The sequence below is a fragment of the Cydia splendana genome, chromosome 4 (genome assembly GCF_910591565.1).
Source record: "Cydia splendana chromosome 4, ilCydSple1.2, whole genome shotgun sequence".
Classification (NCBI taxonomy): Eukaryota; Metazoa; Arthropoda; class Insecta; order Lepidoptera; family Tortricidae; genus Cydia; species Cydia splendana.
Window position 1 is genome coordinate 4942091 of NC_085963.1, and position 22683 is coordinate 4964773.

The following is a 22683-nucleotide window of genomic DNA, read 5'->3' on the forward strand; positions in this document are numbered from 1 at the left end:
ATTTACATAGTTAGGTTTTCTATGAAGGGGTGGTTGTAGGCAGTTTTTTTAAAGATCTCTGAATATTATGAACTCTTAAATAATTAACATTCGGACACCTTAAAAATATAACTATACATACACTAACGTTGTTGCATAAGGTATAATAAGTTTTTGGAGTCTGAAACTCTTATTTTTACTTCCTATGCACCCTAGTCAAAACATTTTGAACCCATATTTTAAGTCCAAACAACAATTACGCACAAAATTCATCCATAAATTTAAATACCTACGTGGTCATCTATAGTTCATTTTTTTAGCATTAGAAATAAGGTAAACAATCTTGATGTGTCTTTTAATTGAAAAACACAGTCTAAAAATAAGTTACGGCAAATATGTAACAATTATGAATCTAATACGTTCATTTATATTCTTCTGTTTTCATAAGTAATAGTTATTGATTTTTAAAAAGCGTTTTTCAATTAAAAGACATGTCAAGATTGCTTACCTTCTTTCAAGTTTTTTCTAATGCTAAAAAAACGAACTATAGTTCTGCTATTAAATAGCCTCCATTAAATGCATTAAATGAATTAATGACAGTACTAATAAAGCCTTTACCTATGTCCCTGATCGCACTGAACACTAACAACAACACACTTAACTCACAATGTAACGTTTTAGAGTGTCATTCTATGGAACTTGCTAACTATGTAAACAAACCGCCATACTGAAATCATCATTCAGTGACAGTTTCAATATATGTAACGTTTTAGAGCAAAAAGGACCACTGTGTTTTAATCTTCTTCAAGAAATGCCTAAAATATAATTGATTAGTTATTAAATACTGGACAAATACATCATATGTAATAAGGTACCATCACGCTCCGCGATTGTTGTGACGTTTACGGTCCTAGCTTAATTGGTTGTTCAATACTTACGCTATAGAATTTCCAATTTAGCAAGAACCCTAATAAATGGCATAACAATCCCGTGTGGTGACTAATACCTGTGCCAAAAAAGGCCCAATTCCACAGAATAAATAATAGTACTGCCGTACAGAAAGGAAACTTCCTACAAAACCGAAGTTTGACAGCGGTTCAGGGTCGAATCATGCTGTCCCTTTCTAATATCTGGCACTATTATCCCTTTCGGATATTTAGGGTTGTCAAAATTCAAGCCATTATCTTATCTGTGGTCGTGGACGCAAAGGGATGTTAAGTTGTGTCAACCCTAATAATTGCTCGGAGCAATGCTGAGCCGAGCGGAGCCGAGTTTGGCCGAAGTCAGGAGTTTCGCACCCCTGCCAATTCTAACATTTCTAAAGCTTGCCTAATTTCAAAATTTCATACTTTTATAAGTGTGAATGGGTTCAAATTTTGCGTCCATTTTCGCTAGTACCATATACAAAACTGCAAGTTGATATTAAACATAAGAAAAAAAATTATGGGCCTTCTTTGGTGTAGGTACTTATGGCAATTTCAGAGCTAAATTTTTGCCACGTCGAGCGCTATCATCGCTTTTAGTTCCCCCACCACTCACTTCACAGACCAATATCACGTGTGAAGATGTCATTATTGTATTGCGTTACGTTGTGTTGTCCATATATTATCTGCATATCGTGCGGCCCACTGCTCTAATTAGAGTGAAAGCGAAGCCCGAGCGTAGCTAAAGGCTCTAAGGGTTCCGTGTTGTCAAAGAAGCGATAGTTAGTATTACTTGTAACGTAAATGATTAACTAGTGTCTCTGTAAGCTGCAGACCTCTCAGACCCCCATGGCTCCGCCATTTCGGAAAAAATCCAAAAACTGAATCCGCAAAAATCCATTTAATTATTGGACCTGCTCACAAAATTTCTAGAGAATCTATAGAAGGAAGACATCCGGACATTTTAATGGCCGGCAACGCACTTGCAACGCCTCTGGTCTTGCAGGTGTCCATAGGGGTAGATAATTGCTTACCACCAGGCGATGTGTCGGCTCGGTTGTTTCCTATATCATACAAAAAAAGAATTGAAAAGTGATCAACGGAACTTCGCAATGAAACACTGTAGGCATCCTGGCTTGGGTTGGGCTGATTATAATTATAAATGCCTTGAAATTTACGGCTTTAAAAGCATTTTTGCCATTTTTATATATTGGGACCTTTTTTGCCACTTTTGTGTTATTTCTACTCAGAATCACGAGCTCTTTCGATCCTGATGGGATAAAAAAATGTCACAGAGTTTTTTTCCTATTGTGTTACCATTTCCCCACATACTTTGTATGGCGGTAACAAAAAGCAAAGGATGATGTTCCGCTCCCATACAAGTTTGGCCCAACACTCGCTAAACATGGGTGGTATATTATCAGGCTCTAAACATGAAATGGAAGTCCCGATAGTTATTAGAAATTCACGGACACTTCACAGAACATTATAAAAGCGGAATTTCTCTACGATTTTGAGGTTAGGAATTCTGACGTAATGGGTATGATTGTACGGATATGTTCAATATTTTAATGCCTTATTACAAGGAAATAAGGTGCCGTAAATAGTGTAAACATATCCATGATATTGGGCGCTTAAAGGCTGTCAAGGAACAAAAATCGAATGAGTTGGTATTAGGTTAATAGGTTTTTTTTAAATACCTATGATACCTACTACATTTAATACGACTTCCATAAATTAATTAAACATCATATGCCAACCGGAATAGAGTATAACAGCTAGAGCTGTTTTATAGTAAAAATTGTTATACCATCAAATGTAAAACCAATCACTTAAGTAAACATAATTTACTTCAGTCCCAGAGAGACAAGGGAATATAGTACCTAACAATTACAGGATTGTTATAATAAATTCGATAACTCATTCCAAAAAATAAAGTTTCAATAACAATTTTTTACCTAAAAAGCCGTTAATTATAAACTTAATTTATTTCAAAGAAATTAGGATTATTAAGTTGTAGGTTTATCATATAGGTAATTTATTAAAAAAGAGATAGGTTGATATAGATTTATCCCTTTACTTTATATTTAGTTAAAGTATATTACATTTTTATGTATTTTTAAGTCTACATAGTTTAACTATTTGTGTTTTAGTTTAGTTACTTTAAAACCTATTTTTGTGTTATTCATACGCTGATATCAAATAAGGATTTATTAAAAAAGTTAATGATCAATTAAAAAAAAACGACTTCAATTGGGAAAGCCGGTGAAAGTTAATTGTAAATTGGTGCTCTTCTAGATTTAATACAATACCATCAAATAAATATGTAATAATTAATATGAAAACACAATCCATAGCGACTCTATTCGTTCCATATTCGTTCGCTATTCACTTTTGACGTAAGTCATTTGGGCATGTTACAATTAAAGTCATTGGAAAAAAAAGTTTTTACTGTATCGCAGTTCTTTTTGCAAATTTGATACTTATTGCTTAAAACAGTATGTCGTTAGTGGTATGAATGTTTTTCTTTGAAGAACGTTATAAGTGAGCGTTATTAGCATCAACAGGAAATGTATTTTGCTGCCATACTTTTTTGTTTAGCTCTAGACGTCCATTTATAAACTGTCATTGATTCTATGTAATGGCGTGGGATCTGTTGATTTGGTTTAATTACTCTTTTACTTATTTTCGTTAGTAAGAAGTGTCCGTTGGAATCTAATATATGTATGAGATTGTAAGAATTAAGATAAAATGTATGGTATATATAGCATGCTTATCGAATCGTAGGCCAAATTCGGCATGATCCTTTGAAAAATGTATGGAAATTTTAGGACACTTTTTTTTCCTATAAGGATGAAAAGGGCTCGCGATCCTGACTAGAAATAACACAAAAGTGGCAAAAACGGTCACAATATATAAAAATGGCAAAAAATAAAAGAAACGCTCTTAAAACAATGTTATGAAGCCTTTTTTGTGTAAAAATCAACTCAAGTAATTCACACTTTTTCCTCGCGGGACCTTAAGAAACGCATGGAAAAACGTCGGATGCGCTTGAACGCGCGCATTATGGGTGCGCAACGCGCAAGGCAAGGCTGTAACGCGATTATCACACTGATGCGGTTCCGCACGCCGCTCGCCGTGTGAGGAAGACAGCGCTATGTGCGTATATAGTGATGTCCCGCTCGTACGCCGGAGCAGTATGCGGGCCGGACCTGCAGTACAGATTCCGAACTGAGTGCTTCGATAAAAAAATGTGACTGAAAGAAAAATCAAACTAGATGATCGTACCTATCTCGTTTTAATTAAGGGAGCAATGACGTCATTAGACAGTAAGTCAATTATATATCAATTTATGACAATACCACAGAATAAAATAATAGTACTAGGTAGAAGACTCACTCTCTAACAAAACGCGTCTGTTACGATCAGGACAGATATGGCCGATAGGTGGCGACAGCGCCACGCGCGGCTTATAGCTAGCCACCAAAATTGGTGTGGAACGGATGTACTTTTAGCTACCGGTAGCAAAGCGGCGAAATCGCGGAGTGAGCCACGCCTGACAATACTGTAATTAGTGCAAGTGAGACATATACCTCTAATTTGATCCTCTCTTTCGAACCGTTTTCTCTAATTTTCTATCTAGCTACTTTCTTGCTCGGTGAATAGCAAGTGAGATTACTATCCGTCTCAGCCGCAAAACTGCATGGTCACTTTATACAATGTGTCCATGCAATTTTCCACACAAAATGCTACGTATCAACGTCATGAATGAATTCATTTCGAAGTGGCCACGCAATATACAGTGCCGTGTTATGCGCGGATTTGCATCCAATATGAAGACCACATTATGGGTGCGCGCGCACTGCTGTAAACACAGCAATCGAGCGCAATCAGCCAAACGTTTACGCGTCTACCTGCCATCATGCAGTTAGCGTAATGGCCACGTGCGGTGTAATGGGGACCGATTTATACACGGTGGCTAAAAAATAACTGCATCCCCTTTGCCTAAGAGCCCATCAACGTGCACACTAGCGCCACTGCTAATTAATCGTGATTATTTAAATTTTACGACAGGTATTTAAAAAACCGGCCAAGTGCGAGTCGGACTCGCACACGAACGGTTCCGTACCATTATCTATAAAAACGGTCACCCATCCAAGTATACTGACCCCGCCCGACGTTGCTTAACTTCGGTCAAAGATCACGTTTTGTTGTATGGGAGCCCCACTTAAATCTTTATTTTATTCTGTGTTTAGTATTTGTTGTTATAGCGGCAACAGAAATACATCATCTGTGAAAATTTCAACTGTCTAGCTATCACGGTTCGTGAGATACAGCCTGGTGACAGACGGACGGACGGACGGACGGACGGACGGACAGCGGAGTCTTAGTAATAGGGTCCCGTTTTACCCTTTGGGTACGGAACCCTAAAAAGGGGGCCGCTACGTACTGTATTGTGTATTTCAGTACCTTTTTGAATACATCAAACTAGTTTTTATGTTGCTCGTGCGGTCCTTTTTAGGGTTCCGTAGCCAAAGGGTAAAAACGGGACCCTATTACTAAGGCTCCGCTGTCCGTCCGTCTGTCACCAGGCTGTATCTCATGAACCATGATAGCTAGGCAGTTGAAATTTTCACAGATGATGTATTTCTGTTGCCGCTATAACAACAAATACTAAAAAGTACGGAACCCTCGGTGGGCGAGTCCGACTCGCACTTGTCCGGTTTTTTAAATACCTGTCGATAAATTTAGATAATCACGATTATTTAGCAGTGGCGCTAGAGTGCACGTTGATGGGCTCTTAAACTGAGTACTTTTACTATGGGACCAACCCCGAAATCGCAAAATAAAAATTACTCTCGCATAGAAAATGGACCAGCCAAAATGTATGAAACAGCCAAATTTTTTTTTTTGCGTTTTCGGGGTTGGTCCAACAGTTAAAGTTGCTCAATATATATTTAGTTGCTCAGTATAACCTCCCTGGCAACGGGAATGCAGTAATTTTTTAGCCACCGCACATAGAAATTTACAAATGAGTTGAAAATTTATAATTCTATTTACTTGGTCGTAGTCATAACCTCATATTTGTGAAAACACTATTGGGGCTGATGTCCAATCCTTATTCTTATGTGTGCTTACCTGTCCTGTAGGCTTAGCGGTATCTGAATTATCTGAAATCAAAATTGATTACAAACATTTACCTTAATAAAAAGAACTACATGGAGATTGCTTCACCGACAAGAGCGCAGCGCAGCTCTTAAGTTTATGATGATGATGGTATGGTAAGGTAGTATTCCACCTGTCCTATTTCTTGTTTTTCTTGTCTTAATGAGAGAGTGAGAAGCAATGATCAAGGACCAAAATATTGGACAGATGGAATACCACCCTTAGACATAAATGAAAAGTGGAAAAACTGTCTCGTCCATTTCGCTCGTACGTGCCTGTACATGTATTGAAGTGGGCGAGACGCACGAAAACTAAACAACATGATCTAAATAGTTATTATTCTGATGTCAGTGTACGCTCGAATTGGCCTGTTAGTTGCTAGTCTGCCTAATTAGCTTGTGGTTCCGGATTCTGATCTGATCCTGGACACGTGATGAGTACGAATGTTTGTTAATGAGTTTTTAATGATTTTCTGTGCTTGTTTATGTATTACATAATATAATCGGTGGTGTATCGATATCACACTCGCTCTCAAATTTTCCTTAATATCAGGTCGACCTAGAATCAAGCTGATTCTAAGAACAACTACCTAGATTTAGACGTTTCATCCCAGAAAAATACATTATTTCCAGTATATATATATTTAGCCTTTAGTCGGACAATACATTATTCATGTTCGTATATTTCACTTTTTTTCCATTTCTGTGTGTCCGTTTGCCAGGTGGCAAAGGCCTCCTCCATTCTGGCCTTTCTGTGGCCACTCTACCCCAAGTTGTTCCTGCGACCTGTCTTATGTCGTCGTCCCACCTTCTCTTTGGTCTACTTTTCTTTCTGTTTCCATCTCTTGGGTACCATTGCGTGACTAGTTTGCTCCACTTGTCTTTTCCTCTTACTATGTGACCAGCCCATTTCCATTTTTGTCTTCTTATCTTTCTAGTTATATCCTGAACTTTAGTCTTGTGTCTGATGTTGCTATTTCTTACTTTGTCCGTTCTCTTGATTCCTATCATACTTCTTTCCATCGTATGCTGGCATATGGAAAGTTTACCTGACATGGCTTTTGTTAGAGCCCATGTTTCGCTTCCGTATGTTAGTACAGGTAGGACGCATGTGTCGAATAGCTTGCTTTTAGTTGATATGTGTAAGTTTTTGTCCTTCATTATTTCTTTTAGTCCCCAGTATTTATTCCAGCTGTTCGCTATTCTTCTTTGAATTTCTTTCTTTATACTGTTTTCTGGAGACATCAATTGCCCAAGATATATGTATTCTTCCACATAAGATATTTGATTCTGGTCCACTATTACAGGATCCTTCTTGCCATTAGTCATAATTTTAGTTTTTTCAGGGTTTAACTTCAGTCCAGCTCTTTCACTTTCCGATGCTAGATCATTAACCATCTTGTTTAGGTCACCAGATGTTCTTGCGAATAACACAATGTCATCCGCGAATCGCAAATGCGTTAGTGTGCGACCACTTACTGTTATTCCTAGATCATCCCATTCCATATTTCTGAAGATCATTTCTAATACAGCTAGGAAAAGTGCTGGTGATAGGGGGTCCCCTTGCCTCACGCCTTTTTGTATTTGAAACATATTGCCTTTCTTTTCTAGTTGAATGCATGCTGAGCTGTGTTTGTAAATATTTCTTATAATCCTTATATATTTGTGTTCTATTCCCTGATCTTTTAAGGCTTCCCAGATTTTTGAATGTATTAAAGAGTCAAATGCTTTACTGTAGTCAATAAAGGCTATGTAATATGTTAGCTGGTACTCAGTATATTTCTCTATAATTTGCCTTACTGTATGGATGTGGTCTAGTACTGAGAAATCCTTCCGGAAACCCGCCTGTTCGATAGGCTGATTTTCGTCCAGTTTTCTTTCTATTCGCTTCAGTATAATCTTTGCAAAGATCTTGTATATATTGGACATTAGACTGATGGGTCGGTAGTTTCCAATATCACAATGGTTCCTTTGATTATTTCCAGTAGTGAAACCGATTTTTAGAAAAAATATTGAAAGACTGCCGAAAATCACATGTAGGTACGATCTGGCTAACCATTTCCATCATAAATCGTGAAATCCAAAATTTTCAGCCACGTATACGTCGACCCTTCATATATTTTTATAATTGGCTGGTTTATGTTTTTAGATTTGTAATTCCAAGTAGGACAATGTTAGAATGCTAAGTACAAGTGTTACATTATAAGCATTATAACAATTATTATATGCTATGCCCTAGTGAAACATGTTAACACTTTCAGTTTCCTCGTTGCGTCACTCACGCGTACACCTAGACACAGTGACCTCTAGAGGCCTTGGATTCCATTGACTATTTGCGTGACAGAGGCGCCTGCTTGGTCGCTGCCCGGATGGGTATTTTGACAGTGGACTTATAATAGATGTAGAAATGTAAGCATACGACAGTTAACACTTTTGTTAAGGCATCGCTTTTAGTTCCACTAATTTCTATCTTTTTTTAAAGTTAATCTAAAAAAAAAATCTAAAAGCACGATTATGAGCTTGTAGAAATATGTTAGTAAGTAGTAGCGTATTACCATGGTATAATAATATACTCCGCCTGGTACTCTATTCCCGTCTTTTCTAGGTCACCTAACTGACACAAGCCTACGTCATCATGCGACAGCACTATATGATAATATGCGATAGCGCTATATATAGCGGCCATGTTATTGTGACGTAGGCCTGTGTCACTCTGGGAATAGAAGACCATGTTTTATTAGACCATGCGTATTACTAAATAACGTCAGGCATCTTTACATGTAAATCACTTACCTACTTATTGTTATGTAATGTACGTTGTTAGCCGTTTGCCTTGCAAAGCGCACACACACAACACAACTGTACTTTTATTCTACTAAAGTAGTTGGGGGAAATAGCAAGTGATCCTGGCCCTGGAACTTTATAAGGTCGTTTAAAAGAATCCAGTCAGCTACCAAAGAAATTACTAATTATCATACCTTTCGTGTTGAATCCCTATGACAGTTCACTTATGTATGGATTGTATGTAGGGTTGCCAGATGGTCGGGATTTGGCGGGATTCTCCCGATTAGCATGTGTTCCCGATTCCCGACAAAGTGGAAATCGTCCCGAAAAACAGCTTCACGTTATAAAACAATAATTTCAAGTGCGGAACTATCGTCAAGCGCAGTGCCAATAATATAAAATATCGTTGTTGTTAATACAATTAGGTACTTTAATTTGAATGTATTTTTTCCCGACTTAAGTCCCAAAATCCCGAAAAAAATAATTTTTTCCCCGATAATAGCGCCTTTCGATCTGGCAACCCTAATTGTATGGCGTGGCGTAGCTGTCACGTAAAATGTTTGTAGACATTTTGTGGATGTTTATCACATTCATTTATGTATTTATAAAATTAGCATTAATAGTCCGGTGGCCGGCTGCATGAAACAAACCTCATCAAAAAATAGAATATACCTACCCTGTAGAGGTACCTGACATTTAGTACCTTCCAACGCACTTGGTCGGCCTAGGCTTAACCTGGCAGATTTTGTACAAATGGCAAAAACGTTGGACAAAAATTCATCAAAAAAAACCTCATCGAAAAATAGAATGAAACTTGTATGGTAGGATACCTGACCTTGAGGACAGTAAAAAAAAATTGGTCGGCCTCACCTTAGCCTGGCAGTTTTTGCAGTCCGACCAGATTTATTGGGTCACGTGAGAGCTACAATTTACCTCATCGAAAAATAAAATGAAACAAACGGATTATAATAGCTAAAATAAGCCTGTTGACGTATGTCTTGGTCGGCCTCACCTTAACCTGGCAGTTTTTGCAGTCCGACCAAATTTATAAAAAAATCATCAAAAATCTTTTATCGAAAAATCGTATGAAACTGGTATGGTACGATGGCTGCCTTTGAGGACAGTAAAAAAAAAGTGGTCGGCCAAATCCTGTGTTGGCAGGTTCCTGTGTCCGACCAATTTTGTGGTACCACGTGAGAGCTACAATTTTACTTCATCGAAAAATAGAATGAAACAAACGGATTATAATAGCTAAAATAAGCCTGTTGACGTATGTCTTGGTCGGCCTCACCTTAACCTGGCAGTTTTTGCAGTCCGACCAAATTTATAAAAAAAACATCAAAAAATTTTTATCGAAAAATCGTATGAAACTTGTATGGTACGATAGCTGCCTTTGAGGACAGTAAAAAAAAGTGGTTGGCCAAATCCTGTGTTGGCAGGTTCCTGTGTCCGACCAATTTTGTGGTACCACGTGAGAGCTACAATTTACCTCATCGAAAAATAGAATGAAACAAACGGATTATAATAGCTAAAATAAGCCTGTTGACGTATGTCTTGGTCGGCCTCACCTTAACCTGGCAGTTTTTGCAGTCCGACCAAATTTATACAAAAATCATCAAAAAATTTTTATCGCAAAATCGTATGAAACTTGTATGGTACAATAGCTGCCTTTGAGGACAGTAAAAAAAAAGTGGTCAGCCAAATCCTGTGTTGGCAGGTTCCTGTGTCCGACCAATTTTGTGGTACCACGTGAGAGCTACAATTTACCTCATCGAAAAATAGAATGAAACAAACGGATTATAATAGCTAAAATAAGCCTGTTGACGTATGTCTTGGTCGGCCTCACCTTAGCCAGGCAGTTTTTGCAGTCCGACCACATTTATAAAGAATAATAATTTCTATATTGAAAATATGGTTTCTTCGCAGCTTGAACTTAACTTAATAATGCTAACTGAAAAAAGTCATAAGTAAATGAGTCCATGGAGGTCTTAGAGGGCTTTAAAAAAAAAGAAAACATTCAGTTCAAATTTTATTCATAAATCTATCTAATATCTAAATAACGTTTTCTAACTACTGTAACTGACGTGGTTTCAGAGTAACACTTACGTTGAGATGATGTCTCACAGATGTCAAAAATAAAAAGGTTTTCATCGATTTTTGACAATTTTTGAATCGTATATCCTACTTTTCCACTACAGATAGAATGAGGAGGCATAACTGACATTTTATCACGCCAGGTGGCGCCTCCATAGTGGAGTTGCTGTCACTGTCAAATCACATACATTTTTTCCAATAAATTGTAAACATTCTCCTTTTTTAACCGACTTCCAAATCCCAAAGGAGGAGGTTATCAATTCGGTTGTATGTTTTTTTTTCTCCACAATACTGCAATAGTGTGCGACAAATTGTGGAAATATACCTATAGGATCTCCCTTTTTTCCCAAGGACCCGATATGCATAAATCGGTGAGAAAAAGCTTTGAGTACCAAAAACTAAGGCAAATGACAAAGACCGTTTGTGTAGGCTGCATTTTAAGGAAGATAAATATTTTGGAAAGAGTAAATACACAGGTAAGCTAAGTTTTAACGAAGTAGTACATAATTTAGGGCATAATGGCTTGGCCACACATGCTGTGTTCCATACGCATCATGACTTTGTGTACCTATCTGATGGGTGGGCGTATATGAAACGCCTTCTTGTACATGCAGGTGATCCAGGTATACACCAAAGCTTAGTTTTCAATCGAACACTTGTAATATAAGAGGAAAAACTGCACGTGAGCCTTCCAAAATTTTAATAAACGGTAAAATACACAAGATAACCTCACATATATTAAGTGATTATCTTTGCATCAAATCAGCCTTTTTTCCATCAACTGTAGCATTTCTCCTTCGAAGCTCGGTTTGTAGAAAAGAAATTTCCACCTTTTAGCAGTGGTAACTACTGGGAATAAAAATTTCCAGTAGGTACCACCAAACCGAGTTGGTGGTAACTACTAGGAATTTTTTTTCCCAGTAGTTACCAGTGGTAAAAGGTGGGAAAATAATTCCCAGTAGTTACCACTGATAAGAACTTGGTGGTAACTAGTGGGAATAACCCTTTTATTGTTAATAATTACTGTTAATCATAATCATCTTCGGAGTCGAAGTCTGACGAACTTTCCCCAGACTCCGACTTATCTATTGTTATTTCTTCGACTCGCAAAGGCGTTATGTGTCCTTCAAACCATTTGATCTTATACATTTCATCTCTTAATGTCCAGCCACAATGTGTTGCATCAAATTTGATGCAAGTGGATTCTGCCGCACACTGTCACATTGAATTTATGAAAGCCGTCCGTAACAAGCCATACGTCAACAGGTTTATTTTAGCTATTATAATCCGTTTTTTTTTCATCATATTTTAGATGAGGTAAATTGTAGCTGTCACGTGGTACCACAAATTTGGTCGGACTGCAAAAACTCCCAGGCTACGGTGAGGCCGACCAAGCCATAGGTCAACAGATTTATTTTAGGTATTATAATCCGTTTGTTACATTCTATTTTTCGATGAGGTAAATTGTAGCTCTCACGTGGTACTACAAAATTGGTCGGACACAGGAACCTGCCAACACAGGATTTGGCCGACCATTTTTTTTACTGTCCTCAAAGGCAGCTATCGTACCATACAAATTTCATACGATTTTTCTATAAAATATTTTTGATGATTTTTTTATAAATTTGGTCGGACTGCAAAAACTGCCAGGTTAAGGTGAGGCCGACCAAGACATACGTCAACAGGCTTATTTTAGCTATTATAATCCGTTTGTTTCATTCTATTTTTCGATGAGGTAAATTGTAGCTCTCACGTGGTACCACAAAATTGGTCGGACACAGGAACCTGCCAATACAGGATTTGGCCAACCACTTTTTTTTTACTGTCGTAAGTTTCATACGATCTTTCGATAAAATTTTTTTGATGTTTTTTTTATAAATTTGGTCGGACTGCAAAAACTGCCGGTTAAGGTGAAAAAGGTTAAGGTGAGGCCGACCAAGACATACGTCAACAGGCTTATTTTAGCTATTATAATCCGTTTGTTTCATTCTATTTTTCGATGAGGTAAAATTGTAGCTCTCACGTGGTACCACAAAATTGGTCGGACACAGGAACCTGCCAACACAGGATTTGGCCGACCACTTTTTTTTTACTGTCCTCAAAGGCAGCCATCGTACCATACCAGTTTCATACGATTTTTCGATAAAAAAATTTTGATGATTTTTTTATAAATTTGGTCAGACTGCAAAAACTGCCAGGTTAAGGTGAGGCCGACCAAGACATACGTCAACAGGCTTATTTTAGCTATTATAATCCGTTTGTTTCATTCTATTTTTCGATGAGGTAAATTGTAGCTCTCACGTGACCCAATAAATCTGGTCGGACTGCAAAAACTGCCAGGCTAAGGTGAGGCCGACCAATTTTTTTTTACTGTCCTTAAGGTCAGGTATCCTACCATACAAGTTTCATTCTATTTTTCGATGAGGTTTTTTTTGATGAATTTTTGTCCAACGTTTTTGCTATTTGTACAAAATCTGCCAGGTTAAGCCTAGGCCGACCAAGTGCGTTGGAAGCTACTAAATGTCAGGTACCTCTACAGGGTAGGTATATTCTATTTTTTGATGAGGTTTGTTTCATGCAGCCGGCCACCGGACTATAAGCCCTTGCTAGACGGTCGCCGACAAGCCTTCTAACCGTCTGACCTTGGTCTGTCCTTGGTCAGTTTTGGTCAAATTTTGTTGGTAACAACTGTATACACGGTCCGGGACTGACCAAGGCCACGCGGTTTGAAGGCTAGTCGGCGACCGTGTAGCAGGGGCTTTACATTGGATAGCTCACATCAATTTATTTATAAAAATACCAACTAATAAAAATACGGTAGTAATAGGTATATTTCTTCAATTATTTTTGAAATGTAACCCATCCGAAAGAGAGAAATAACTGTCATTACGGTTCATCTCATAACGCGAGAGTCGCGAAGAGTATCTATACAATACAATACAAATATTATTTATGGCTTTATTCATAAACCCGCTATAAGACTCAATTAGTTATTAATCTCTCACAAATTTTCTAAAGATTTATAAATAAAGGGGCAAAATTACAGATAGACCACAGGCGGTCTCATTAAACCGCGATGTTTCCCCAGCATATTTGGGATAGCGGATCACTAACCTCACACAATTAACATAATTATTTTTGGTCTTTCCAGGTTCAAAGATGGCAAAGCGTCATACGGCACAGGCACAGGCACAGACAGTCCAGCGAGAGGCCGGCGGGTGATATTCTGTGTGCACGGGAACCCTTCCACAGGGTGCTGCGCTGTCATAGAGACTGAAGATGGAGGCGATCCCCAGCGCAATGGGAGCATCGTGGAAGTTGAACGTAAGTATAGGGCTAAGGCTAGGACTTCTGAACTAGACTTAGGAACAATAACCTAAACACGGAGAATATAACCAAGAGACTATTTCAACTGAGAATCGTATGCATCCGGCACTGAAAGACGGGTTGGTGGGTGATCTGTGTGCACAGGGACCCTTCCACAGGGTGCTGCGCTGTCATAGAGACTGAAGATGGAGCATGGAGCTGAGCCTCAGCGCAATGGGAGCATCGTTAAAGTTTTGAACGTACGCACAGGGTAGACCAGGACTTTGGAACTAGACTTAGTAACAGTAGCCTAAACACGGGGAATATAACCAAGAGACTATTTATAAACAAACTGCAAACAAACAAAGTAAACAAACTCGCGTTCATGAAGAGAGCCTAATATTCTACAGAATAACTTTGGCAAACACCTATCTGCTCGATTTAATTTATCATTTAAATATCAACCGTAAGATACTCAACGCAAGGATGAAATTAGAATAAATGAACCTTTTATGCATAGGTAAAATTTAATGTTGTCAAACAGTGCAGTTCACACACTAGCGGACTCGTTGTTCGCACGGTGGTCAAATTTCGCACGGTGTTCAAATTTCGCATAAATGTTATGTCTTGAATGCAAACAATAATTATAATGTTAATTATTATGAGTTACGAGTCATTGTAGAGAGGGTATTATGCAGGTACCTGTATACCTTGGAACTGTTGCCTTGAGGTTAAGAATGCACATTGAAATAACTAAAAATCATCTAGGCAATAAAAGAAGGTTTAAATCATTATCAACATATGATATTATAAGCGCAGAGAGAGGTGACCCCATGCATAGAGATTTATTGTTTGCAAGGGGGGTCACCTCTCTCTGCAGCTGACTGTACAATCGAACAAACTGATTTGTGACCCACCATATAACTTTTTCACCGTAAGTGTCTTAAGACGAAACAGGAGCTGAGTTTTAAATATTTTAGGTAAATATACCCGTCTCGCTAACGGAAGCGGCACCTAATAGTAGTGCGATAAGGACAAGGCGAAAAATCCTGCGTAAAAATCTCAAAAATCGAGGTTTCGTACTCCTCTGTTTCCTCCTCCAAAACTTAACCAATCGTAACCAAATTTGTAAATCTAAATGATTATGAAATTATCTGTGTCGGACCGTTTTGCTTTTTTGGCTAATTGATATCAGTTTTGAATGCCACGCCTCTCATTGCGGCATAGTCAATTAGGCCATTTTGGCCATTTTTGAAGGGCTCTAGCGCCTTAAAAAACAAAAATATCAAAAAAATTAAAACGGTCCGACACAGATATTGACAATATTAATCTGTGTTGAAAAAATCATTGCTCTAGCTTCAAAAACCACGGAGGAAAACGAGGAGTACGTTTGTATGGAGAAATGACCACTCCCGTTGGCTCTTAATAATTTTACTCTTTCCCCTCCTCCTTGTGTCTTATTCCTCATTGCTGAGGGTCGTGGCCTCCACGAATTATTTTGTGGACTAACTCCTTCCACTTGTTGCGATCTTCAGCAGTGTGCAGTGCTTCGTGAATTTTAGATTTTGTGCCTTCGCGGATCTGATCTGTCCATTACATTCGCCGTCAGATATATCGGAGCGACCAAGGTGTTCACAATATCTGAACACGTACTCTAACGCACTGACAATAGAGGCGTGTTCAGATATTTGCGAGAGCCTTAGCCGCTCCGATGTATCTGATGGCGACCTTAGATGGCGACTGTACTATGTGACAACTTGAATATCTTTACTTTAAGGCTCAACTATTGAACCCCGTGGTCATGGACATTTTGCCGATAGTCTTGCAATAGGTGTCAGATTCACTTGATTTTTAGGGTTCCGTACCCAAAGGGTAAAACGGGACCCTATTACTAAGACTCCGCTGTCCGTCCGTCCGTCGGGCCGCTCACCAGGCTGTATCTCACGAACCGTGATAGCTAGACAGTTGAAATTTTCACAGATGATGCATTTCTGTTGCCGCTATAACAACAAATAATAAAAACAGAATAAAATAAAGATTTAAGTGGGGCTCCCATACAACAAAAGTGATTTTTGACCGAAGTTAAGCAACGTCGGGCGGGGTCAGTACTTGGATGGGTGACCTTTTTTTTTGCCGTTTTTTGCATTATGGTACGGAACCCTTCGTGCGCGAGTCCGACTCGCACTTGCCCGGTTTTTTTAAGTATCTGTAAGAAACGATCATTTAATTGTATATTATCTGGTTTCAGGACGACTCCACTGCCACAGAACGAGGAACGAAGAGATAGACAAACGAGCGAGGAGAAAACTCATCATAGCCAGTATATTATGCGTCATATTTATGTTAGGAGAAATTATAGGTAAGTGAATTTAAATATCAACTGAAATCGCTTGTACTAACGACCGATTTCTCATATACATATAAAATGCGTCTCAATACTGATAGATGTGATTCCAACCTACAGCTACACTACATAGAAAGATAAAGGGAAAATAATATAAAATTCAATACAAGTCTCGATTACTAATGAATGAATAATGAATTAGAATAAAAGGCGCCTTAACCTTATTAATAGCCATGCATAAATTGCTATGAATTATACAAGGCTTTTTCTAGTTACCCATTGTTTACATAATACGGCTATAATTATGTCAGTTAGAAATGAAATACTAACATATCTGTATTAAAATAGTGCCGACATTCTATGCTGTGTAGTTGCATCACATCAAGGTATCTTAAGGGGCCCACTGATTACCATTTCGCCGGACGATATCAGCCTGTCAGTTAAACGCAAAATTTGACAGCTCCAAACAACTGACAGGCTGATATCGTCCGGCGAACTGGTAATCTGTGGGTCCCTTTAGTGGACTTCTATAGTAGGCTACTTAAATACTTGATATCCTCGGTAAGTCGTGTGAGCAGGGGGTGAAATCGCAATCCTTGGGTTTGCAACTTTAGATATTATCAAATAAAGTAGCAAATCCATTGAGTGGAACTTATTAAACCGCTCTTATTCAGGCTTATTATTCATCATCATCATCATATCAGCCAGAGGACGTCCACTGCTGGACATATGCCTCCCCCAAAGAGTGCCACAATGACCGGTCTTGCGCCACCGGCATCCAGCGGACTCCTGCGACCTTAACCAGGCTAGGACCAGGCCAGGCTAGGCAGGCCAGGCTTATTATTAATATTATTAAAATGGAACTTGTGTGGAATTATACTTTTACTAACCATTTTAAAATAAGTGAGTGAGTGAGTTAGACGAAAAAAAGTCTGCAGCGATTTTGATAGCCCACGCAGTGCAAGTATTATTAATACGTCATAATTTCATAGAAGTTTGACGTTTAAAATAACACTTTGCACTGCGTGAGCCTATCAAAATCGTTGCAGACTTTGCTTGGTCTAACTCTATATAGGTTATGTTTTGTGTGTTGAAAAACGTAAGCCACTAGATGGCAGACCCTGCTATGCGAAATAGCGCCAGCGTGAAGCGTATAGGGGGCAGCACCTGCTTAGAATCGTGAATTGTTTTCGCTTTTGATTCAGGCAACGAGATGGCAGACCCTCCATCACGCACGGTCATTGTCACACGATTTTCGCCCCCCACAACAAAGAACTAATCTGTCATAGATTTATAAGGCATAGATTTCTAGTTCGTACACCCCCAGTGAAGCCATTTCAAGTGCGACGTCACGTCACACTCGCATCATCGTATTCGAACGGCCCTCGCAGTACTCAAAGTCAAATCGGTCTGTGTACACCTCCCGTTTAAAAATCAAAAACTACAGGAAATATGGTTGTTTGTACAGTGAATGGGTGTCACAACACATCATATAATAAAAACAAACCGCTTGATATTACATTTCACGCGTAAGTATCGAGTTTAATGTGATATTTTTACATAATCGTAAATACAAAAATCCAAATTTTCGTCAGCCGCCATTTCTTCTAAATGTTGCCAGTGTAGTGAATATTTTTTCCTCCAAATGGGACATGACGTCTACATTCTAAAATAAATACGCTCCATTAAATTTCATTGTATAATTATAGAAAATTATAATTAAGTTAATTATTTAGGTAAGTATTTACTTTTTTCTTATTTTTATTTTGTGTCATGTTCGTTTCAGTTTTCTGACTGATCTACTTCTGTCTGCGAGATGGAAGGAAAAAAATAGACTAAATCGGAATGACGCAATATGGAAACATTGGAAACGGACTCAACACAGTCGAATATGCTCTGTCCTATTTAAATTTATTCTTATTATTTTATGCACATTTGTTAAATAAATAAAAATAGTAAAAACTTATCAGCTATTTATTTAATCCTTATTTCACAAAGTACAGAAATGCAACAAATCCCAAAATAAACAAAAAGCTTTTGCTACAAAATCGAATCTACACACTTCCAAATTATTAATAACCAAGTGTGATGTTGTTAAAATTCCCCTACTTTGAGAGAAGTAAATGAATACTGGCAACATATTTTGTATATATGTGTGTGTTTGCTGAGCGTAAAACACGAGCGTTCCACGCACACATCGATCGTGTTTCGGCTTCACTTTTGGCAGGTTAGCCGTATGGAGATTATCAGTCTATGCGTTATTAGTTTAAGTAATCTGTATTCTAAATGAACGAAAACGAAACGTCTGCGAACCATGCTATTAAGCTATGTTATGTTATGCTATTATGTTATTTAGCTTGGAATCCAGAGGCCGTGAGTTTAAGTCTCACCAAAGGCAGTAGTTTTTGCACTTTTAAATTTATTCTAAGCTTAATCTGTACCCTTCTGTTCCAGGTGGCTACTTATCGAACAGTCTCGCTATAGCGACGGACGCTGCCCACCTTCTCACGGATTTCGCCAGTTTTATGATATCGCTGTTTTCTATTTGGGTGGCCAGTAGGCCGGCTACTAGAAGGTAAATTACTCTTACTGTACACAACTTTGGGAACAAATCAAATTATTTTATTAAATATTTTGATTTGTGTTTTTTAAGTAGTCACAGTATAAATTATAAACTGACCAAGTGACCACGGCACGGCAGGGTGGCCTAGGGGTTCAACGCGTTAGCCCGGATTGCTAAAGACGCCGGTTCGAATCCGGCCTTCACCACTTTTTCTTTAATGTATGACATCTATTTCAGTTTACTCTTATTGTAGTTATTACTCGTATTTTTGCTCCAACCGTCTATAATTTTTACAAACAGTAAATTTAACCGCCTGAGGCCCGGGCATATTGTTTTGTTTTTTTAATTTGGAACCCCTAGTTACTCAATGAAAGTTAAAAATAGATTGTGGAATATGTACAAAATTTTGTACGCAGGGTTTTAGGAGGTTAAGTTTACTTGCCAGATAGTAAGTTATTTGACCATTTGCAAGTTAGTTATTTGACCAGTTGCTAACGAGTTAGTTAAATGTGAAATAATGGTCAGGTGATAGTGTGGCCCCACGTTGGGCGTCAATTTGACAGTTCAGGCTATATCTCTTTCTTAGCGCCACTTGCACCATTCCACTAACCCGGGGTTAACCCGTTAAACCTCGAGTTACCGTGGTTACCAGTACAATTTGACACTGGGTCAACGGTTTAACCGCTTAACCCCGGGTTAGTGGGATGGCTTAGAGAAGTTAAACGAGTTATTAATAATACAAATAAAATTGTGTTCGACTAAGTTTCATGCCAAATACTTCGTCAAATATGGCGTTCCAAGATGTATACATTAAAAATCGGTGCAAACTTAGCTTAGACGGATAAAAAAACAGTGCTTTATAAAACTATAAAGCCATGCTTAACAATCGAAGCTACGAGGGGCGTTCAATGTATAATGAGAATGAGATGCAAACTCTTTAAATATTAGGAAAGTAAATACTGGCCAGTAAAGCTAATCTACCTAGCTGATTGCCATGAAAAAAAAACTAACTGGTTTTTGTTTAAAAAAAAAATACGGCGATTTCTTTGCGATGCTATTGAGTACGTTAGCGAAAATGGAGAAAAATGAACTGCGCGCCGTTATCAAATACTTGTTTGAACATTTTTTCTATGGACCAAGTCAATTTAGATTTACGGGACACTTTAAGGTCTAATGCTCCTCCGTATTCGACAGTCGCACGTTGGTGCGCCGAATTTAGACGTGGAAGAACATCGGCCATGGATGACCCCCGCTCCGGACGCCCTACTACAGCAGTGACTGAAGAAATTGTGAAAAAAGTCGAAAACTTAGTTTTGGCGGATCGTCGTGTCACGGTTCGTTTTATTGCTGAAAATGTAAAGATTTCAACGGGGAGCGTGCATAATATTTTACATGAACGCTTGGGTATGAAAAAGGTATCAGCGCGTTGGGTACCCAGAATGCTTACTGACACGCAAAAACAAACTAGAGTCGAGATTTGTCAAGAAGCTTTGGACCTGATACAGCAAGACCGGGAACTTTTTTTGGCGCGATTTATAACAATGGACGAAACATGGCTCCATCATTACGACCCTGAAACGAAACTGCAGTCTATGACATGGAAAAGGCCATCATCTCCAACTCCGAAGAAATTCAAGGTGGGCCCATCTGCCGGTAAGGTCATGGGCTCTGTTTTTGGGATGGTAAAGGGGTCGTAATGATTGAGTATCTCGAGCATGGAGCCACTATTACGGGCACTTTATATGCCAAACAAATAGCAACATTGCGCAATGAGATTCGTGAAAAACGGCGAGGTAAACTCTCGAAAATTGTGTTGTTCGATCAGGACAAAGCACCGGCACACAAGTCCGCCGTTGCAATGGCTGCAATACGTGATGCTGGGTTCGATATCCTTAAGCATCCTCCGTATTCACCAGACCTCGCCCCTAGTGATTTCTACCTATTTCCGAGATTGAAGGAATACCTAAGAGACAAGAAATTTGATGACGACGACGCGGTAGTCGCTGCAGTACAAGATTTATTAAGTACTCAAGATAAAACCTTTTTTAGAAATGGAATTTTAAGTTTAAAGGTGACTTAAGTCGAAAAATAAAATGACATTTAATAAAAGTTGTATATAACATACTCATTCTCACTTTTTTAAGTAACAAAAGAATAGTTTCATGATATAAAGTTCCTACCTTCCAAATCCATCCTACTTACCGACATTATTTTTCAGAATGCCCTTCGGCTGGTACAGAGCGGAAGTAATAGGCGCCCTTACCTCAGTCCTCCTCATCTGGGTGGTGACCGGTATCCTAGTATACATGGCCGTTCAGAGGGTCATATATCGGCAGTTCGAGATAGATGCTACCGTCATGCTGATCACTTCTGCTGTCGGCGTGCTGGTCAACCTCATGTGAGTTTCAACCTTATTTGTATAGGTTTTAAGTTCAATTTGACTTAAACTTGCCAGCGAGAATAAAGCGCACCAGCTGAAGATTGAAACGCGTTATTGAAATTTGAGTCGTGTTATTATGAGTACAAGGTTGTTCTATGAATGGCGTTCTATGAATGGTGGGTGATGCCCGGTATTCCAGTATACACGGCATTACAAAGGGCAGTTCGAAATAGACAGTCTTGTATCATTTTCAACCTTATTCATATTACATAAGAGTTTAATTTTCTTTAACTATCAGCAAAAGCAAAGGATTTTGAGTGTCTTTGAAAAATGAGACGTATTATTATGACAATAAGGTTGTTAATGTGTTGATATTGTTGCAGTATGGGCTTGACGCTGCATCAGCACGGGCACAGCCACAGTGGCGGCGGTGGACACGGACATTCGCATGGAGGCAACAACCCTGTTCTTAATAATAAGGTATATATGTGCCAGTCTCAACCAAAAGGGTACTTATTACTTGTCAATAAGGTGCGGTCCATCATGATTTAATTTGAAATCAACCTTATCGACTTTTAGTTGAAAATGTCACATTTTTCACTTAAGGTGCCGTAAGTTCAGGTTTATATCTCCCTGGCTCCGCTTGCCTGGGACTGCGTAATTGTTATTTTTATTTAGTTTTAATTGATGAGTTCAGCAAAAAAATTTCGCTTTTTTAGAAGTAATTTTAATATTTTTAGTTTATTTGCAAGAATTAAAATAAATATGTTGCGTTTTAGACGCGATTTTATGAAATTTGCTAAACGAAAATGTATGTTTCAGGATCGTACCAGCGAGTCTGACGTGGAGAGCTCGTCGTCTCACCAACACGACAGAGACAACAGAGAGAACATCAACGTGCGAGCAGCCTTCATCCACGTTTTAGGAGATTTCCTACAGAGTTTCGGCGTTTTGGTTGCTGCTATCGTCATTTACTTCAAGGTAATTTGGACTGTATTTGTAAAGAAATAAGAGTCACATTAGAACATCAACGTACGAGTTGCCTTCCACGTTTTAGGAGACTTACTACATAGATATATCCGGTGTTTTGGTAGCCGCTAGTGTATGTAATCAAGCCGTCCGTGTAGTGCCGTCAAGGTAATTAT

The 22683-nt window shown here is 38.5% G+C and overlaps 1 protein-coding gene across 2 annotated transcripts in view; it reads left to right on the plus strand.

The window, feature by feature from the left end:
* LOC134789694 (proton-coupled zinc antiporter SLC30A2-like) overlaps positions 1–22683 on the plus strand; it is a 54195-nt gene that overhangs the window by 26016 nt on the left and 5496 nt on the right. For both annotated transcript variants that reach the window (XM_063760306.1, XM_063760309.1), the window contains exons 2-7: positions 14097–14269; positions 16500–16610; positions 19050–19170; positions 21377–21556; positions 21922–22018; positions 22361–22519. In XM_063760306.1, coding sequence (XP_063616376.1) covers positions 14097–14269; positions 16500–16610; positions 19050–19170; positions 21377–21556; positions 21922–22018; positions 22361–22519 — 841 coding nt within the window. The remainder of the gene's footprint in view (positions 1–14096; positions 14270–16499; positions 16611–19049; positions 19171–21376; positions 21557–21921; positions 22019–22360; positions 22520–22683) is intronic.